General features: G+C 54.2%; 1 protein-coding gene across 2 annotated transcripts in view; it reads right to left on the bottom strand.

Annotated features, from left to right (window-relative positions):
- Ints1 (integrator complex subunit 1) overlaps positions 1-16,261 on the bottom strand; it is a 24,923-nt gene extending 8,662 nt beyond the window's left edge. Inside the window, exons 1-28 of one of the 2 annotated variants that reach the window (XM_005367111.2) lie at positions 15,923-16,261; positions 15,091-15,381; positions 13,684-13,880; positions 13,446-13,583; positions 13,091-13,250; positions 12,894-12,999; positions 12,614-12,800; positions 12,384-12,529; positions 12,146-12,287; positions 11,144-11,320; positions 10,432-10,540; positions 9,781-9,901; positions 9,367-9,444; positions 8,665-8,822; positions 8,078-8,174; positions 6,906-6,997; positions 6,728-6,788; positions 5,313-5,510; positions 4,867-4,996; positions 4,449-4,628; positions 4,226-4,375; positions 3,141-3,320; positions 2,947-3,051; positions 2,640-2,807; positions 2,331-2,442; positions 1,147-1,308; positions 551-697; positions 8-106 (exon numbers count right to left, since the gene is read on the bottom strand). In XM_005367111.2, the coding sequence (XP_005367168.1) occupies positions 8-106; positions 551-697; positions 1,147-1,308; positions 2,331-2,442; positions 2,640-2,807; positions 2,947-3,051; positions 3,141-3,320; positions 4,226-4,375; positions 4,449-4,628; positions 4,867-4,996; positions 5,313-5,510; positions 6,728-6,788; positions 6,906-6,997; positions 8,078-8,174; positions 8,665-8,822; positions 9,367-9,444; positions 9,781-9,901; positions 10,432-10,540; positions 11,144-11,320; positions 12,146-12,287; positions 12,384-12,529; positions 12,614-12,800; positions 12,894-12,999; positions 13,091-13,250; positions 13,446-13,583; positions 13,684-13,880; positions 15,091-15,381; positions 15,923-16,061 (4,030 nt within the window). In that variant the 5' untranslated portion in view covers positions 16,062-16,261. Of the gene's footprint in view, positions 1-7; positions 107-550; positions 698-1,146; positions 1,309-2,330; positions 2,443-2,639; positions 2,808-2,946; positions 3,052-3,140; positions 3,321-4,225; positions 4,376-4,448; positions 4,629-4,866; positions 4,997-5,312; positions 5,511-6,727; positions 6,789-6,905; positions 6,998-8,077; positions 8,175-8,664; positions 8,823-9,366; positions 9,445-9,780; positions 9,902-10,431; positions 10,541-11,143; positions 11,321-12,145; positions 12,288-12,383; positions 12,530-12,613; positions 12,807-12,893; positions 13,000-13,090; positions 13,251-13,445; positions 13,584-13,683; positions 13,881-15,090; positions 15,382-15,922 lie in introns of both variants that reach the window. The other variant, XM_026789264.1, reaches the window with a different exon arrangement.
- Between the last annotated feature and the right edge of the window lie 3,927 nt (positions 16,262-20,188).

The raw sequence follows: 20,188 nt of genomic DNA on the forward strand, positions 1-20,188 counted from the left end.
GTTGTACCTCGTCGAGGTGGCAGGGAGGCCGTGAGGAGTGAGTGGAAGGTCTGGCCTCCGGAAGCTCCTCTCTCATGCTGCACCTCAACCAGGTGGGCCATGTAATCTGCAAGAGAGCAGCCATGGGACCACTGGAGGTGGGTGAAGCCAGACTGCAGTCCCACAGAACAAAGGACCAGAGGCTGCCACACCACACCCAGCAAGCTCTTCTAAGACTGCAGGAGCTCGGTGGTGCACACCTGTAATTCCAGCACTTGGGAGGCAGAGGCAGAGGCAGGCAGAGCTCTGAGTTTAAGGCCAGCACAGCCAGGCCTACACAGAGAAACCTTGTCTCAAAAACAAAACAAACAAAACAAAAAAACAAAACAAAGACTGCAGAAGCTGAGCTAGATTCCCAGCAGAGGATCCAGGGTTCCTTCCCTCAAGCCTCACAGTCATTCAGGATGGGGCGATCTAGTATCAAGAGTTCCAGGACCCACCACAAGTGTAGATGCCCCACGAATCTAACAAGCACACAAGTTCAGCCCCGTAGGCCCCCAGGACTTCTTACTCTTGTCCATGATGTTCTGTTCCAAGGTCTGGGGGTCCTGGGCCACTGCCTGGTCCAGGTACTGCAGCAGCTTGCTCATGCTGGACACAGGGATGCCAAAGGACTGCACAAAGAGCAGCAGCTGCTGGGGCTCCAGGTCCTGCAGGGCTGTGGGCAAGGCATGCTCAGCTGCCCACTGGGCCATGCCAGGTCCGTCACCAGCCCTAGACTTGCAAGGGTAACCCTCAGGTGCCCCACCACAGGGTCTGGCACTGCCAATCTCTACCACATGCGGTCCACTAAGACTTCCATTAGGTAGAAGATAGGATGTCACCAAAGACCCTATGGCTCACTGGCATCCAGACTCTTCGGTACATCTTTCACTGGGCTTTTCAAGTTCCCTGGGTCACTCTGAAGTTTCCCTCCCTGCCTGGGGACAGACTGAAACACCCAAGTCGGGCACATGCCCAGCCCCTGCTGGGATCCTCTGCTCAGGGCAGCTTGCCTATAGCCCACACACCCTCCATGACTAACCCGAGAGCCCCGACACCATCTCTTGTGCCTCTAGAGGCCAGGTCTTTTATAGCCATTTCTTCCCCAGCCTAGCCTCGCTGTACCAGCATCCACTAGCCGGGGAACCTCGGAGCGGATCATCCGCAGCTTCAGCCAGTCGGGCAGCAGCAGGGCCTCCTCAGAGGTGTCCACCAGGAAGGCTGTGGGCAAGGGCTTCTTCTCAGGAAACCAGATATCCAGCAGCTCATGGAACTCACCATCTCCAGCTTCAGGGAGGATACAGGGAACAGAGGTATCATCTGAGGAGCCATGAACCCAAGAAGGACCACAGACCACCAGGGGCTACTTGCAGTGGGGAAACTGAAGTTTTAGGGGAACAGAAAAGGCTCAAATGCAGACAATGACACGGCACTGGGCCCATGACTTTATGTTACCCTGTCTGGTGTACAGTGGTTTGTGGGTGACACGTGGCTTCCTGCCCAAGGCCACCATACTTGCACTCAGTGACCACAAGAATCTCAGCACAAACTGCCTGTTCTCACAGTGCCTTCAGCCCTGGGCTCTGTGGAGCCCGGGAGACCCGACAAGATGAGACCACGTGAAGCCAACCTTCTGTGCTGTCCTTCCTCAGGGCAACGTGGCAGACACACACCACAGATGACCACCTCTCCCTCAGTATGACAGCGGGACCCCACCTCTCCCTCAGTATGACAGCGGAACCCCACCTCTCCCTCAGTATGACAGCGGAACCCACCCACATTCCCCCGAAGTCCCAGGAAGAGCATCCTTTACCCTTTCTACTCTCTCAGGCATAACTGGGCACATGTATGGAAGCTGCCACAGTGACCAGGACCAGAGGGAAGGCTACTGGCTAGAGAGGTTCCAGTCAGCCTGGGCTTACCAGGCCCTGGACTTGGCTACACTGAGTTCCCAGGCCAACCCACAGGAATAGGGAGATATTGGGAGCTCAACTGTACACAAGACACTCAAGAATGAGCAAGAAGGGCACACTCATGCGGCACTCAGCAGCTGTGGTGCAGTGGGCAAGGGCACACCCAAGCTATACCATAGGGTACTTCCCAGACCTAACTAGAAGCTGAGTTTAGAAAACCCAGGACAGTCAGACAGTGGTGGTGCACTCAGAACTCAGGAGACAGAGGCAGGTGAATCACTGTGTGTTTGAGGTCTCGTCTACAAAAAGAGTTCCAGGACAACCAAGGCTACACAGAGAAACCCTGTCTCGAAAAACAAAAACAACCAAACAAAAAGCCCGGGACAGACTACTTACCACGGGGTGGGCCCAATGTTAGCAGGATGACCATGGCATGGACCACAAGGATGTGCATAGTGGCTGTCTCCCCACTGGTCCATCGTAGGAACACTTGGTCCTGAGACTCTGACTGTGAGCAATGGCGGAGGGATAGGCACCAGGTGGCTCAGAGGGTAGGACTGACCCCAGTGTGACAGTTTACCTACCCTGTGCCCCTCTGGAGTACCAGCCCCTAGCTACTGTCCACCTCAGTTCACCGCACACCCTCCTCACTCCCGATGACCACCCTGTCTCCTCTCACCCACTGACTGCCCACTGGACCCTCACCCAACTGTAGACCTCCTCGCCCTCCTTGCTCTTGCGCATGCGCCGTACATAGCGGGAAAACACAGACAGCAGGGCACTGAGTACAGCATCAGATGCAGTGCTGCAGGAGGGCTTTGCGAAGAGGTGTGCCATGATGGTGGAGCGCTCCACGACCAACCGGGCCACATCCTGACGGGGGTAAGGGCTGTCAGAAACTTCAAAGACTTCAGCCATGAGTGGCCCAATCTCCTCGATTCCCCATTCACTAGCCCAGCCGCGAGCCACAATGGCGACACTGAGCCATTTGGCCCCGCCAGAATTCCCTCACCAGGGCCAGGTCACTGTGTGGGCCTTGCTCCTCCACTGGTGTATGCTGGGACAGGTAGATCAGGTAGGCGCTGATAGTCTGGGGGTCAGTCTCCATGTGGATGGCCTGAGGAGAGGGTGCGGATGTCTGAGACGGATCCTGGCAGAGCGTGCAACTGCCCCTTCCCTCCAGGACTGGCTCTGCCCATTCTGTACCTGCTGTAGAGCCAGGGCAGTACTGGTCCTCACGCTGTCAAACAGGGGCAGCCTGGGCAGGTCTCGTAGCAACCACTGATAGCCCTGCAGCGCGTCTGTCTCCCCTACATCCTCCTCCATGGGGGGCTCTTTCTCTTCCTTGTCACGAAGACCACCCTCAGACAGAACCAGTGACAAGCCCTGCAGGTACAGGCACAGAGCTAAGACTGCCTGCCCTGGTATGCAGCAGGCCCACCTTATTCTCAGAAGCACGCCTGTTCCCTCAGGCCCCACATGGAAACAGGGCAGCTCCTGTGTGAGGAGACTCACCAGCTCCCTATTGCTACCGTGACTGAGAGGAGAAAAGGAACATGAGCTGAGCTCTTTAAACTCTGTTTGCTTTCGGAGACAGGTCTGACTCAACCCAGCCTGGCCTCAAACTCACTAAGCAGTCACCTGACCTCAAAACGCCCATCTCAGTACCCTGAAGGCTGGGATTCCTAGGTTGCCCAACACACCGACATAAAACATTTGCTCGGAGCTTTTCTCTTTGGTGCTAGTGATGGAATAGAAAGCCTGGGCCTCAGCCCAGTGTCCTGTATGACCTTTCTAGATATGGCAAACCACAGTCTGTCCAACCACTCTCAGAGTATGTCCATCCAGGGAGAGCCACAGGCGAGAGACCAAGGGCTCTGGTTCGTGCAGACTAGACTAGCAGCACCCGTACCTTCTGCCCAGGCAGATTAGGAAATAGGTGTGGGGGAGCCAGTGGTTATCTAATACATACTCAGAGACAGGCTGTGGCTCAGCAGTAGAGCCCCTGCCTAGAATCCCCCAGTGAGGCGCTGGGGTGTGGCTCAGTGGTAGAGCACCTGCCTAGAATCCCCCAGTGAGGGGCTGGGGTGTGGCTCAGTGGTAGAGCACCTGCCTAGAATCCCCCAGTGAGGGGCTGGAGTGTGGCTTAGTGGTAGAGCCCCTGCCTAGTCCCCCAGTGAGGGGCTGGGGACAAGGCTTAATGGTAGAGCACTTACCTAGCATGCGTAGCTGTTAATCCCCAGGACCCACTGCCACTACAGCAAGTCTCTCACACACCAGGCCACACTCACCTTCATGGCCAGCACCCGGGAGGCCACCTGTGAGGAGCCCAGACGCCGGAGGAAGTAGTCGAGAACCTCACACGTGGTCTGCTCATCTGCTTTAGGGCCCAGTAATAGATCCTGCAGGCGGCCCAGAAGCTGCCGCTGTTTCTGCTGCCTCTGTGGACCAAGAAGAGCTGTCAGGGCCAGTGCTTGGCTAGATCCGGTGGGGTAGAGAGCTGCACACACATACCTGTCGTTTCTTGGCCTTCTGTTCCCGGCTTTCGCCCTCCTCATCCTCCTCCCCCGAGGCAGTGGCATCAGCCGCATCGTGTAGCAGGAACTCACACAGGCACTGCACAGGCAGCACATCCAGCGAGCCTTCGCTGGACTGCACCAGATCTGCCAGCCATGGCATGGACTGAGAGGAGGCCTGTGTGGGCAGCAGGGAGACAGCTTATCAACAAGGCCCAGGTACTAGGCCCTGAATCCTCCAGCCTGCGGGCGCTCAAGTGTGCCCTCTGTAGGGCAAGTGGCAACCTGCAACAGTCAGTGTGCATCTGAACCACCCATGGTGTCTGCACCAGCAGCATGCACGGACACAGTGCATCCTGACACACTCTGCCTTCCTGGCCTGTGGCCCCCTCAACCATTCTCAAGGCAGGACCTACCTGGCGCTGGATGATGTGCAGGAGGAAGTCGGGGTTACGGCTGCGGCACAACAGGTGTCCGAGGCGCAGGGACTGGTTGAGGGCCTTTACCTGGTCCAGGATGTGAGGGGGTGGCCTCCGAGGAGGGCCTCTGTGTGTCATGGGGAACACGAGAGTCAGAAGGCCACACATAGAAAACCAGAGTACAAGTACAGGAGAGCCATACTTGTCCCCGCCCAGTACAGGAGAGCCATACTTGTCCCCGCCCAGTACAGGACAGCCATACTTGTCCCCGCCCAGTACAGGACAGCCATACTTGTCCTTGCCCGGCGGCCCAGGGGTGGACACCTCAGCTAACCCTAGCACCCTAAGGCCTAACCCCAGAGATCCACACCATGTGGGCAGCTCTGCCTGCTCGCCATCTGTCTTCCCTTACACCTGGGACTGGGACAAGGAGGGTGGCTTACTGGGGGTCCAGGCTAGTGAGCTGGGACAGGAGGAGGCTGCTGCTCTCGGTAATGGTCTGCTTGGTGGAGGCGGCGGCCAGGTGGCCCTCAAAGGCCAGGATCTCCTGCTTCTCCCTCTGAGAGATCTGCAGCTCACGGTTGATCATCTCGGTCCGTGTCTCCTCATCCGTCAGCGTGCACGGTGGGTATGAGTAGTTACTGGAGACCAAACATGCAGGCCTAGTACCCACCCCTGCACATGGGCACCCGCAGGCAATGTTCAGGGTCAGGCACACAAGGCTGCTGTTGCAGGAACACAGTCCGAGCACTTGGCGAGCAATAACGCTGTCTAATAACTCCCCAGCAGCCCCAGGCTCCGGGAACTAAGCATAGAAACTTCACACAGCATGACAGCCGCCTTCAGCATGGAATCTAGCTAGTGTCAGATTTCCGGTGTCAAGGACACCTACCTGCTCTGCCACAGTATGTGACACCATATCACACCTCATGGGACCCTTGTTCATTATGACAGCCTCATAGAGACACACAGGTTTCTGTGAGGCAAACACTCCCCTTTCTTTTACATGCTCAAAAATTTGTCTCCTTGGGCTGGAGAGATGGCTTAGTGGTTAAGAGCATTGCCTGCTCTTCCAAAGGTTCTGAGTTCAATTCCCAGCAACCACATGGTGGCTCACAACCATCTGTAATAAGGTCTGGTGCCCTCTTCTGGCCGGCAGCAGACATGCAGACAGAATACCGTATACATAATTAATAAATAAATCTTTAAAAAAAAAATTGTCTCCTTGAGGAATCCCTTCCACAAATTCCCATGCCCCATGTCTCCCAAGCATAAACTACGCATCTAGTATCCTACACCATAGCCAGACATCTGTTCCTCAATGCCATGGCCATACACACACACAGTCCCCAATGTCACAGTCAAACACCTAGGCCTCAACATCATGGCCACACACAAGTCTGACCCTTAGAATGTCACATCCTTGGGCTGAGACCTAACACCCCTGCTGTGTGTGGTACCTGCCCGGCTGGGCTGGACCAACTGCAGCAGTAATCCTCACCCTGACTTACATGGGCTTCGGTGCAAGAAGCTCTGTCAACTGTGCTAACCACTGTGCAGGTCACCATGGCTGTGGACCTGCTGCATTAACCGTGGGCCAAGCCCACATCCATTCTGCTCCCACTGTCTGCCTGGTTTGTCCTCTTTCCAGTGAGCGGTATGCGAGCTGCCCAGCTCATGTGCACAGGGTTCCCATGGTGATGAACCACTTTGCCCAGCCCCAGGGAAGGAACTGAGACCAATGAACAACAGACTTGGCTGCAGAAACTGCACACAAGGAGGCAGACACCAGGGAGGCGGCATAAATAATATTCCTCTGTGCAGCCCACCCTAGGATGAAGAATGCTCACCCACTTACTTGGTCATCACCATCTCCATGAGCATCTTCAGGGTGGGATACTCCTCCCATGCAGCCAGGCCTAGCGAAGGAAAACAGGAGGTTGCCCACAGCATTTTCTCCGGCCTCACATGTATGCTAGCTGGCACCTTGCTAGGCTCTGACCCATGATCTATCTCCTATGGCCAGGAAAACTTACCGATGTTCTCTGGGTTGAAGGCAGCAACAACCAGTAGTAGTGGCCAGGCCTTCCAGTAGAGGGTAGAGATGGCAAGGTTTGGGGGCTGATACCTGGAAGGCAGGGGCATCAAAAGTGTGAGCTCAGTGCCAGGGCAGTTCTGTTTCCTAGAACCCAAGTAAAAAAAGCCAGACATGCTGAGCAGTGGTGGTGCATGCCTTTAATCCTAGCACTTGGGAGGCAGAGGCAGACGGATCCCTGTGAGTTCAAGGTCAGCCTGGTCTACAGAAAAGTTCCAGGAAAGCCAGGGCTACGCAGAGAAACCCTATCTTAGAAAAGAAAAAAAAAAAAAAAAGCTAGACATGGCTATACATGCTTGTAAATCCTAGTGCTAGGATGTGGACACAGGAGCCCTGGGGCCCACTGGCCAGCCAAACCAATGAGTTCCAAGTAAAAAGGTTAAGAGACCTCGGCTCAAAAGACACGGAGGAAGACCGCGTAGGAAGCAAGACTAAAGGCCTGAGGCCAATCCCCAGGATACAAATGGTGGAGAGAACTGGTTCCCACAAGTGGTCCTGACTTCCATACACGGCCTTGGCATGTGTAATTTTACATGTACACACACACACACACAAAATAAGTTAACTGAAATGAAACAGAAACAGAAAAAGACCAGAAGTGTACACACACATATACCTTAAAACATACAAACAAAAGCTAGAGAGATGACTCAGCAGGCCTGAGGAGCTGCAGTCGAATCTACACACACACACACACACACACACACACACACACACACACACTCTCTCTCTCTCTCTCTCTCTCTCTCTCTCTCTCTCTCTCTCTCTCTCTCATAAGTAAAACAAGAATGTTAAGTTTAAAGAAAGTCTGGGAATATAGCTGAGTAGCAGTGTTTGCCTAGTACATGCAAAGCCCTGGTGCTACTGCTTGTTCTGTAAAAATAATTTAAAGAAGCCAGACATGGATGTGTACACCTTTAGTCCCAGTACTCAGGAAGCAGAGGCAGAGGCAGGTAGAGAGAAACCATCCAAAAAAAAAAAAAGAAAAGGCCCCAAAGTCAGAGACCCCAAAAAGAAGCAACAGAAGGAATGGCTCACACAGGAATAGTGGCTAGCAGCTGTGGACCCTGGAAACCAGCTCCGCCTCAGTGGGGAACAGGGCTACAGTCTTACCCAGGTGGCAGCTGGATATTCTCAGGGTGGTGGTAGGTGCACAAGTTCAAAACCGCATCTATCAACTGGATCCTCTCCACCTTTAGAACTTCCACATCTGAAACCCAAAGGCACTGGGTTCTAGAGTCTGGCCCAGCCCTCGGTGGGCAGCGGGGAATAAGTAGGAAGAGAGACTGGGAATTTGCTCCAGGTAAGGTATGTGTGTGACTGGTACCACAGCATGGTGGGCCAAACCAGGGGAAGAACGGACAGGCAAGGCACTGGCCGTGGAGGTGGCAGAACCCTGACAACAGCCCACCCTGGGGTCTGAGGAGCGGTGCTGTGAGAACCCAGAACAGGAAGCTCCATGCTCAGGGTCCTTTCACCTCCATGCCAGGGTCCACCTTGTGGGAACACGGGTGAACTGCAGCACCTGCCAGGGCATGGGGGGACGGGACGGGACGGGACACATGGACCCTCTAGATCCTCAATCTGGGCCCCTGACCTCCTGGAGAACAGTCACAGCTGCACAGAGGGTGTGAGACCCAGCTGAGATGGTGGCACCTCAGACTCGTGTGGAGCGAGGGGCAGAGAGCCAGGGGTGTTACCGTCAGCTTGCACAGCTGCGGCTCGCTTCACAAGGTGGTCAGCCAGTTCCATGGCGTCGGCAGGGCCAAGAGGCAGCTCTCGGGACAGTCCGATGACCAGGATTCTCATCAGGGTGTCCTCCAGAATGGGAACCTCTGAGCAGAGGCGCAGGAAAAAACTACAAGTGATGTTGGGAGATGTGCGGTGAGGGCCACGGGGTCTCCGTGGCCAGTGGCCAGATTCCAGGCCACCTTTCCACAAATGCAATCTTCTTCAGTGGAGGGGCCCATGCAAGGAATGCACACTAGGTCCTGGCCTTCAATGGCTAGACAGTGGGAGACCACTGCTCCTCTACTCATGGTCACTCATCCATGAGTGGATGGTCAGGCTGTATATAACCCCTGGAAAGCAGCTGGGAAATGTAGCAGCTAGGGTAGGAAGAGAGCTTGGGGAACAAGAGGACAGCAGGGTCTACTAGCTGGACTGGATAGTGGGGGGCAGGGCAGATATGCAGGTGACCAGTGAGTCAGAAGGGATAGCCAGTCAGCCAAGGCAGTGCAGAGTGGAAGGGGCTGCCTAAGGCTGTGACCAGAGAATGGGGAAGAGGCAGGAATTGGGGCAGAGAGCACTGTAGGCGAAGAACAGTACAGGGCTGGCAGGGTGGGCTAAGCAGGTGCCCACAGGCTGCACCCTCTGGCTGCCCTGCCCACCCCAGCTCTCACTTGCGGTCGCTCTCCGGTGGCCAGTTATCCCACTTGTAGTAGGTCTCGGGCTGCTCGGTGAAGAGCACCTTGTGGAGGCTGTGGGGAAAGAGCAGGTGCCGATCAGGATGAGGCTGGGAAGGGAGTCTCCACCCCGACAGTGCCCCACATGGACAACCCTGGCAAAAGCCAGTGATGGGAAAGTGCTCGGGGCTTCCTAACTCCAAAGCCACCCGCCCACAGTGGCCACTAGTGAACGAGTGACGTTGATGGGGTTCTGTGAGAAAGAGCCCCACGCGTGGTCTCATGCTCAGGGCCCTTCTGCTGTCGACCCGGGTCGGGGCTCTCAGGTCCACAGTCAGCAGCTGCAGCAGAGGTAACAAAGAGGCACCAAGCAGGTAGCACTGTGAGGCTGACAGGTGACCTGACTCTTACCAATGCACGTAGTCCTTGGGGGCAAGCTTGCTGATGGAGGGGACAACAGTGTGAAGCCACCATACTGCGTCACGCTGGATGGCTGCAATCTGGTTCTGGAATGTGCGTAGCACCTCGAGGTCTAGGAAGGTGAGAGGCTCATGGGTGGCCTTTGGCCATGGCTTCAAGCAGGCCAAACCACAATGGAAACCACCCCTGTCCCTGTTATGGACATCCCATCCCACTCTGAGCCTCAAAAATCAACAGGATGCCTGCAGTGAGCAGGTCCCAGGCACAGAGTCCTCCCAGCCAGATGGCAGGAGGGCACCGCTGCTGCTGGAAGCCCCTCCACCTCCGCCAGAAGCCGTGCTGAGGCACCCCGCCCCCCACCTCCATGCTGTCTCCAGGAGTCAGCTCAGCTTCAGGAATGTGCAATTACTCAAGGCTTCCTTCTTTTTTGCTTGTTGTTTGCTTGTTTGTTTGAGATAGGGTTTCTCTGTGTAGCTTTGGAGCCTATCCTGGAACTCGCTCTGTAGTTCAGGCTGGCTTTGAACTCACAGAGATCCACCTGCCTCTGCCTCCTGAGAGCTGGGATTAAAGGCGTGCGCCACCACCCGGCAAGGCTTGGTTCTCATGTCCTTGCCTGAAGACCCCCAGCCCAGCAGGTCTTACTTCTCTTCTCTCCTTTGTCCCAGGCGATGCCAGCCTCTTTCACCTGGGCTGTAATGCCCAGCATCATGGACACAGCCAGCACATCCGTGATGTGAACCACAAACCGCTCCTACAGGCAGATGGAGTGGCAAGGCTGGCATGACCAAGGGGCCCTCCCACAGGACCCACATGGCATAGAGATGCATGTGCATAGCAGACATGAACACACAGACAACAAAGAGAGGAGGCCAGCATGTCTGCACATCTAGAGACCACCATGCTCAGATAACAGCTAGCAGAAGCAGGCCTTGGGGTCGAGGAGTTGGCCAGGCTGACAAAACCCTCTCCCAACAGCAGACTGCCACCAGGGTGGACTGCCGTCCTGCCCAGGACCGTGGAGATCTCCCAGCCTCCCTGCTTCATCTGCTCAGCAACACCTCCTCCTTTTCTTGCTCTGCACCCCTAGTCAAGCAGACCTCTAACTAGGGTGCCCTGTTCATCCTCCCAGTCATTCCACAGTCCTGCCAACAGCAATGTCCATATCCATGTTGGGGTCACCAGCTCCCCAGCTTGGTCAGCCCCTCCCCATCCTTATGAGGGATGGAGCAACACTTCACACACGGAGCCCGTGTCTGCACATGAGCCTGGCAAGTGGCCATCCCTACAACAGGGTAAGTCTGTCAAGGCCAGGAAATCTCAAAGTGGGCAGTGGTGAGCAGGGGCCCCAAGGCACCTTAAATTCCATCTCCAGGTACTGCGGCTCCTTGCGCTCCTGCATGAGTCCCAGGCAGAAAGCTTGGAAGTTGATCTCATGCTTGGTCTGCTTGATGATCTCACGCAGCAGGGCCCTGGAGGCACGGAGGTAGTCATCCTTGTTGGTCAGCAGATCCTGGAACACCATGGCTAGAAACTGAGGCAGAGAGGAACCACAAAGAGCTGGGGTCAATGGCTATCCAGGTCCCTTTGCCATACCCCACATCAACCTGCCAGGACCTCACTGGGACCTGCAGAAAGCCTCCCCCAGGAGAAAGACTCTCCAAAAAATTAAGCAGTTAATGTGGTAAGATTGGGCAGGTTCCCACATCTTGGGCTGCCTGTCCTGAGAAGAGGGCCAGCCTTCTCTTCATGGATGTGAACTCTTAAGGGAGGATGAGCATGCTGTATTTTACTCTCCTGGTAGTTGGCAAGAGAGGGCCAGTCCTCTTCTGATCTGGGAAAGGGTTAACTGTCAGACACAGGGATGGGGACACCACACTGACCTCAGCCCACCCCACCTGACCCACCTGGACTCAAAGAATACCAAACACCAAAGATGCCGACTAGATATGCAACTACCCAATCAATTATCTTAAAACACTGAGCCTCAGGTGTAGCTGGATGCCAGCATGGTACCCCACAGCCTGGCTCCTTGGCTTCTTGGGTCCAGAGAAATGCCAGACCTGTCACCCATGAGTCAGGACTCCAGACCAGGGCTGAAGATCTGTGGAGATGTCTGTTTGGTTTAGGAAGATCCCAACCAAGGAGGCTGCACCAGGCTGGAGCAGGGGCAGCTGAGAGGCTCACTCAACACCAAGAGCTTCCTCCTCCACAGTGTTAGCTCACAAGGATGGTTCAGAAACCAGGAGCCAGTGGGTCTTCCCACCCGAAGCCAGGAGTTCCTCCCTGTGCAGCTCCACAAGTCCCCAGCCTCAGCTGGACATAAACCCATGGGCTGGCCCGTGCTAAGTGTCCACACCTTGGGCGCCAGCTCAGAGCTGTGTTGTAGCACAGTGTAGAGAATCTGCATGTTGTTGGGGTTGCGAGCATTGGAGAGCTCGTTGAAGATCACAAATTTGATGGTTGTGCCCAGGTTGTCCTTGTGTGCATTCAGTAGCTCCCTGGACACAAGAGCCGAGCAGGTGAGAGGCACAGGTCAGGCTCCCCCACTCCCCACTGGCCTGTCTCCCCAGCTGCTGTCCCAGCTGGCCACACACCTGATGCAGAGCATATAGTGATTGAGGAGCACCTTGGGCTTGAGGCGGATCTTGATCAGGTGGGAGATGGCATCCATGTCTTCTGGCCCATGCGAGTTGCAGTTCATGCACACAGACATCAACAGGTCCTGCGCTGGCCTGGTCAGCTGCAGGGAGGCCAGGAAGACCATTGAACACACCACCACGACAATCTGGACCCCCATGAACTCTGTTTCACCAACACAGCGCACCTTGGGGTTCTGCAGCCACATCTCCAGCCGCTGCACGGCCAGCAGTCGCACCTCCTTGTAGCCACAGGTGGCTGTGAGCAGACGCAGGAGGTTTCTGGACACGTTGTCGATGGGCTGGCGACGGTTCAGCTGGTCACGAAGCATGTCCAGAACATACTCTTCTACGCTCTCTGTGAGTTCATCGTACCTAGGCCAGAGGGGGGAAAGGGAGGCCAGGAAGGATGCCAGCTCCGGGGCCCCCACTTTGGTCTCCTGAGACTGAGGCTGTCAGCCCACCTACCTTGGCATGAGCTGCCCCTCCTGCTCAGGACTTAGTTTCTCCTCAGCAATCAGCAGTTCTGTCTGACTGTCCTCCTCTTCCGTCAATGAGGGATGGGGGCTGCTGCCTGCAGGCACCATGGGAGCCAATGGGTAACTTCTCCAAGGGATGTGGAAGACGGTGCCCTTGGCCCCCACCCAACACCTGACATCTCTTACCGGCACCAAGGTCACCTCCACCGCGTGCCCCCTCTCCCTGTAGCAGCACACTCTTTGGGGGCATCTTGGTGTTGAAGGCTGTCTGGATGTTATCCACGAAGGTACGGCAGTGAGGGCTGTCCACCCAGATGCGCTCACCCAGTGAGTCCTCAATGTACACCTGCAGTTATGTTTGGACCACACCTGATGCTGGCCAGGTACCCAGAGCAGGGGCAGCCAAGAGGCCCTCGTCAACACCCAGGGAGGAGGGCTAGCACACTAGGGGCCTCCATTCGCTTCCCTCGCTTATATGGGTCTCCAGCATCCTCCTTTCCACAATGCTCTGCCTCCCTGAGTCCCTAGAGGGACGACTCACCTTCACGAAGATCTCAGGCCAGTTCTCATCCTCCTCGTAGGCGGCCATGAGAAGGTTGCAGGCTAGTACAGACACTAGGCTGTTCCCTTTGGCCTTGAAATTGACAGAGGCATCTCTCCGCAAGAGGCTGCACAGGGCCTGAAAGGACGGTAAAGTCACAGCTGTCATGAGATGCTCACACCACACAGAGACAGCAGCAGGCCCAGGGAGGGTGGGGAGAGCAGGCTGCCAGTCTTACCTCAATGACACCCTCGGTGGCAAAGATGTTGGGCTTGATCTTGGCCAGGTACATGAGGCTCAGGTAGAGCGTGCTGTCAGGCTTGGCCCGCGTCACCTTCAGCTGCTTCACCGCCCCACACAGCACTCCCTCTATCCTGTCATCATTGCCCTCCAGCTCAGCAGCTTCGATCTCGTCGAGCAGTACGGTGGGAAGAACTGACCACACGGGAGGTTCAAGTTAGAGCAGGGGTGGGGGCAGAGATCACACCCAAAGCCACAGGGATGAGCAGACAACTAGAGGCAACACAGATGAATCTCACCAGCACATGGAGGCTCTGAGTTCACAGAAGCCACACACCCAGGGTTAGAGTTAGTGCCTTTCTTCCCAACCCATGTCCTCACAAACGCAATGCAGGCGCTTTATCATTGAGCCACACCCTAGCCCCTCACTAGGGGATTCTAGGCAGGGGCTCTACCACTGAGCCACACCCCAGCCTCTCACTGGGGGATTCTAGGCAGGTGCTCTACCACTAAGTAGCTGAGGTTGGCCTTGAACTTTCAAGTTACCTGCCTCAGCCTGCTAAGCAGTTGAAGTCCACCACACCTGGCTACTCTCTGAGCCTTTGAAATGACATCTCAGTAACAAGGGGTAGTGTAGCTTTAAGAGACACAGCTTCAAACACCTGCAGGACAGGATGCTTGTCCTTTGGGCTCTCACACGGAAGTCTCCTAAAAAGTGCTCTGAGCAGGCATGCAGACAGTGGTGTCTGTTACTGGAGTGTTAGGTGCTCAGAGGCTGGCAGAGCTAGCGGGTGACAGGTCTATGCTACAGCCATCATGGAGCTGTTATGAGTCCCCGAGCGGGACTGGGCTGTAGTTCAGAGACTTGCCTTGCATGCACCAGGACCTAGGCTCAATCCTGACACCATCAAAGAAGTCACTTTATAAGTGACAAGAAGCAGGGAACAATGAAACAGCTACACATTTACAAGTGTTAGTAGGAACAGGGCAGTGGGCACAGTTATCGCCCCTCTAAGGTCTCTTTGGTGCTATCAGGAAATGTTTTCCTGTCCCCGAGGGAGAAACTGTGGGGAAAAGATCTCCTCCCACTTGAGGACCAGGCTAGAACCACCTGCTGGTGCACCCGCCCCCAGCAGGGCTCAGGACAGTGTTGCTAAAGAGGGACATGCCACACACATGCCAGAAAAACATTGGAATGATGAGGCCAGAGCAGTGCGGGGTTGGGAGGGACATCTTTGTGCAATGTCAAGAAGCAAGCCCACAGGAAGCCAAGAGCTCATCACACCCACTCCTGCAGAAGACCCCGCCGTGCTAACAGACCCAGGCTTGAAGTGGCCCCAGTGGGCACTGGGGTGATGGACAGGATGAGGGAAGCTCTCTGGGCAAGTTAGCCGTCTCACCTTACCTTCAATGGGTACCACGGACGGCTCTTTAATCGAGGGAGAAATGGCTCGTTTTTCTGCAACCGCAGCCTCAGCCAGACGTCCCAGGGCACTCAGTGGGGGAGTGGAGGACAGTTTGGGGCGCTTAGTGAGGCCAGTCAGTGAGGAGGCACTAGTCAGAGAGGCTGAAGCATCTCTCTTACGCTCTGAAGGCAGCCCCGAAGGGGCCGGCTTCAGCAGCGTGGATGCTGTCTTTGATTCGTTGGCCTGGCCCTTGGATCCCAGAGCGATAAAGTCTCCAGGGGGAGGATGCCCTGCAGAAGAAAAGAACACCCACTTTTGTGATACCCACTCTTAGAGAGGATAAACAAGACCCAGAGGAGACAAAAGTAGAGCTCAAGATTACTCAGCAAGACCCCGCCAGGGCCAGCAGTGGCTGACAGTTATTCAGTGCGGACCATAAGCTAAGCCATCTCTAACTCACAAGTACCAGGACAGGCTCCAAAGCTACAGAGAAACCTTGTCTTGAAAAACCAAACCTGCCCAAAGCAAAACAAAACAAATAAGACCCGGAGGTTAGGTAATGAATCCACTGTCACACAGTGAGCAAGGAGCAGCTCCAGGATCCCAATCAAGATCATCTGGCTTCAGGATCTGTGATTCTGGTCAAGGCACCCTGTTTTTTTCCAGATGTTCAGTAGAACATGGATGGCCTTGTCCTTCAAGAGTCCCCAGAGTAGCTATCCTGCAGGAATCCTGGGTTGGGTGACCATGTCCTGCAGGAATGCTGTGTTGGATAACCATGCCCTTCAGTACTCTTGGGTTAACTGTGCCCCGCCGCGCGTGGGAACGCACCTGAGGGCTTGGCGGCAGCGCTGGGCCTCCGTACGGTGGTGGGCTTGGCTCGGTTCATCCTGCCCGCGGCCCTGGCGCCTCTCGCCGAAGCGCCGTCACCTGGGAGGAGGCGACGGGAGTCACTCGCTCGCTCAGTCATTCATCCCTCGCGCCGTGGCCACTGAGCTGAGTGCCCAGGGCCGCTCGCTGGAGTCACAGAACGGGACCGGGTGCAGGGCACACGCGGCCGGGCGCGGAGACGGATGTCACCGCAGGGAGTGGAGTTCACTTGGGTGCACGGACCTCTCACCTCCTGCACATCATATTGCAGGACAGCAGTACGGTCGCTCCGGAAGTGGAAGCTGATCGGAGCGCACTCCCAGCGCCGATTTTTTCACATAACCGGAAGTAAAACAGACCCGAAGGAGAAGAAGAGACAAGAGAGAACCACAGAAAGTGCACAGTGTGTGCACCGCCCTCTGGTGGTAGGAGGCTGGATAGACCGTCCCCGCGCCATTCTGAAAGCGCCGCTAGAGGGCCGTAAATTCTCCCGCTTCTTTTGGAAGGTGAGGCTGGTCCTAGATCAAAAAGTCAGGATCCTACTTTCCTATTGATCCATCAATGACATGCTCTGAAGTCAGAGATGCTAAAGTCCTCCTGCAATGGCCTCTGGATTTAACCTGCTTTGGGCACCTCCCTCTACATGGAGACCAGAGCCCAAAATCTCCCTTAAAATAGCTACTTCCAGCTTCCCACCTCCATGGAAGTCCCAAGGTCTGACCATGTTTTATTCCCAGTGCTGAGTACTTGGGCAGGCTGCCTAGATACCGGGACAAGGACAAAATTCCAGATCTTTCTTTGGGACCAACATGGTTCTGAGATCATGTTTATATATGTATGTGTGTACATTTACATGTATACATATATATGTATATGTGTTGCATGCCTGTGTGTACGTATGTATATACACTCATATAGATAGATAGACGGACAGACGGACAGACGGACAGACAGACAGACAGACAGATAGATAGGTGGATGAATGGATAGGTATTCCAAGGTAGTAGAATTAGGATTGGGAGTCCAAGACCAGGCACCCTTAGTAAGTTGTCCCCATGTCGGCCAGCCTCCTTAGTGCCAACAGGCCCAGAGATGTATAGTCAATATTTGTGGGTGGGGCCGGAGAGATGGCTCAGAGATTAAGAGCATTGACTGCTCTTCCAGAGGTCCTGGGTTCAATTCCCAACAATCACATGGCAGCTCACAACCATATATAGTGAGATCTGGTGCCCTCTTCTGATATGCATGCATATGTGCGGGTAGAATTCTGCAATAATAATAAGTAAATAAATAAAATTTTTAACAAAAAAAAATGTTTGTGGGCAAAGTGAGGAATGTATGTGAACACCCTGGCACGGCGGCAGAGAGCCCGGTTCAGCCGCAGGAACATGCCTCCTGATGCCAGGCAATGCCCACAGTTTGGGGGCTTACTGTCATGTCAGAGCTGCTGTAACCACCGGAGGCCAGCAAGATGGCTCAGTGGGTGAAGGAGCTTGCACAGCCAGCCTGGTGACTTGAGCTGATTCTCCAAACACACGTGAAAATGGAAGGAAAGAACCAACTCTACAAAGTTATCCTCTGACCTACATGTGTGTACCATGCCATGCTTGCCCACACAGACATACCATGCACACACATACACACAATAACAATTAAATAAAATTTAGATTAAAAAAAGATAAACCAGTGTGGTGGCACAGGCTTTTAATCCCAGCACTCGGGAAGCAGAAGCAGGTGGGTCTCTGAGTTCAAGGTCAGCCTGGTCTACTCGGTGAGTGCTAGGGTAGCTGAGGCTGCGAAGAGAAACGTTGACTCAAAACAAAAAACAAACAAATAAAAAAAAAAATGAAAGGTCTGTTTACTCTACTAGACCCGAGTGATAATGTGGCCCAGTTCAACCTCTGAGTCCTTCTGAGGACTTCCTTGGGGGAAGGTTGGCCAGAGGGCCCAGAACCTAGGTAAGAGTGCTGGAAACAGCACAGGGAAGACCAGCAGCTGCTGCGGTCTAACTGCCCCAGTGGCAGGAAGCAGCTGTCCCCATCAGCCAGCCTGGGCCTCATACTGCTGGCCTGGCAATGGACAGTGTCCCCAGGGCTCTGTGGCTCCCTGCATGGGCCTAGTGTCTCCAGCCCAGCTCTGCCTGTATTACTTACAGTTACTCCCCTCTCCGTGGTGCCAGCTTCAATGCCCACAGTCTTCTTTCCCTCTCATTCCTGCTGGAACTCCTTACCATGTGCAGTTCCATACAGTAGCAATGCCAAGATAGGCCCTGTCAGAAGCCCTCCTAGCAGGGCCAGGGCGCCTAGGAAGCTCTGGCATGTAAGGAGCAGACGTCAGGCCTGCCCTATCATCCACGAGAACATGGGGACATGAGAAGTAGGGACACCTGAAGATGAGAAAAGAATTCAGGAAGTTCAGACTTATGTGCTCAGCACCTCACTGAGGGCTTGAACTTCATCCTTTCCATCAAAAGTTAAGCTAATCTCCTCCATCAGGACCACTGGTGATTCCTAACCACGCCTATAGTCTCCCCTTCCTTGCTGGACAGCCAACTCTCTCTCCAAAACCTTGGGCAAGTTGATACATCTCTGCCAATGCAAACCCAACCCTTCAAGGGACCACGAACCCTCATCCATCAATCAGCCTTCCCCTGTGACCTGTGACCATCATCCATCAACCAACCATCCCCTGTGACCTGTGACCATAACCCATCAGGAATGAAGAATTTTCCTTTTTTGGTGTTTTGAGGCAGGGTTTCTCTGTGTAGTTCTGCCTGTCCTGGAAGTCACTCTGTAGACCAGGCTAGCCTCGACCTCACAGATCTGTCTGCCTCTGCCTCATGAGTCCTGGGATTAAAGGTGTGCGCCCCATGCCCAGCTAAAAGAAGACATTTTAAGGAGACTTGTGGCCTTCCTTTTTGACTATCAGACTGTTGAAACAATGGGCCCTATGAAGTTGGAGTTCTTAGGGAGTGATGGATCAGGGATGGGCAGGGACCATGCCTTGATTGGAACTGTTTAGCTACACATAGCCCTGCCCTCTGTTTAAATGTAAACTTTGTGGCTGAGGAGATGGTTCAGCCACTAAAATACCTATATGGCAAGTCCGAGGACCTGAGTTCAGATCCCCGGCACCTGGGTAAAAGCCAGAGCAAGAGCAGGGTATGGTGGAGCATGTCTTTAATCCCAGCACTCAGGAGGTAGACACAGAGGCAGAGGTAGGCTGATCTCTGTGTTTGAAGCCAGCCTGGTCTACATAGTAAGTTCCAGGCCAACCAGTGAGATGAGACAAGATGGAGGAGTTAGAGAGATGAGGATGATCTGAGTTTAATCCCCGGACCCACATAGTAGGAGGAGAGAACTGTCTCTAGAGAACTCTCTTCTGGGGCTAGAGGTATGGCTCAGTGGTTAAGAGCACCAGCTGTTCTTACAGAGGACCTAGGTTCAATTTCCAGCATCCACATGGCAGCTTCCAATCGTATGCAAATCCAGTTCCAAGAAATCTGATGCCCTCTTGTGATTTCTACAAGCACCAGGCACACATGTGATACACATACATACATCCAGGCAATCACTCATACACATAACAAAAAAAATAAATAAATCTTGGAAAAATAAAATTGTCTTCTGATTGCCACATGCCTGTTGTGGCAGCCATTCACAAACACACACACGCACACACAATAAATAAGTGTAATGGTAGAGGGGCTGGAGAGATGGCTCTGTGGCTAAGATCACTGGCTTCACTTCTGGAGGCCCCGAGTTTGATTCTCAGCACCCACATGGCTGCTCACAACTGTTTGTAACTCCAGTTACAAAACAAACACCAAGCAGGAATGTGTTGCATAGACATAAACGCAGGCAAAAAAACAAAAACAAAAAAAAACCAAAAACAAAACACACACACAAAAAAAGAAAACTAAAAATTATTCTTAAAAAAAGTAGAAAAGTGGGGGCTGGAGAGATTAAGAGCTCAGAGTTTAAGAGCACTGATTGCTCTTCCAAAGGTCCTGAATTCAATCCCTAGCAAGCACAGGGTGGCTCACAACCATCTATAACGAGATCCGGTGCCCTCTCCTGGCCTGCAGGCAAACATGCAAACTGAGCACTGTGTACATAATAAATAATTTTTAAAAAAAGTAGAGCCGGGCGGTGGTGGCGCACGCCTTTAATCCCAGCACTCGGGAGGCAGAGGCAGGCGGATCTCTGTGAGTTCGAGACCAGCCTG

Source organism: Microtus ochrogaster, unplaced genomic scaffold, assembly GCF_000317375.1.
Source record: "Microtus ochrogaster isolate Prairie Vole_2 unplaced genomic scaffold, MicOch1.0 UNK16, whole genome shotgun sequence".
Lineage (NCBI taxonomy): Eukaryota > Metazoa > Chordata > Mammalia > Rodentia > Cricetidae > Microtus > Microtus ochrogaster.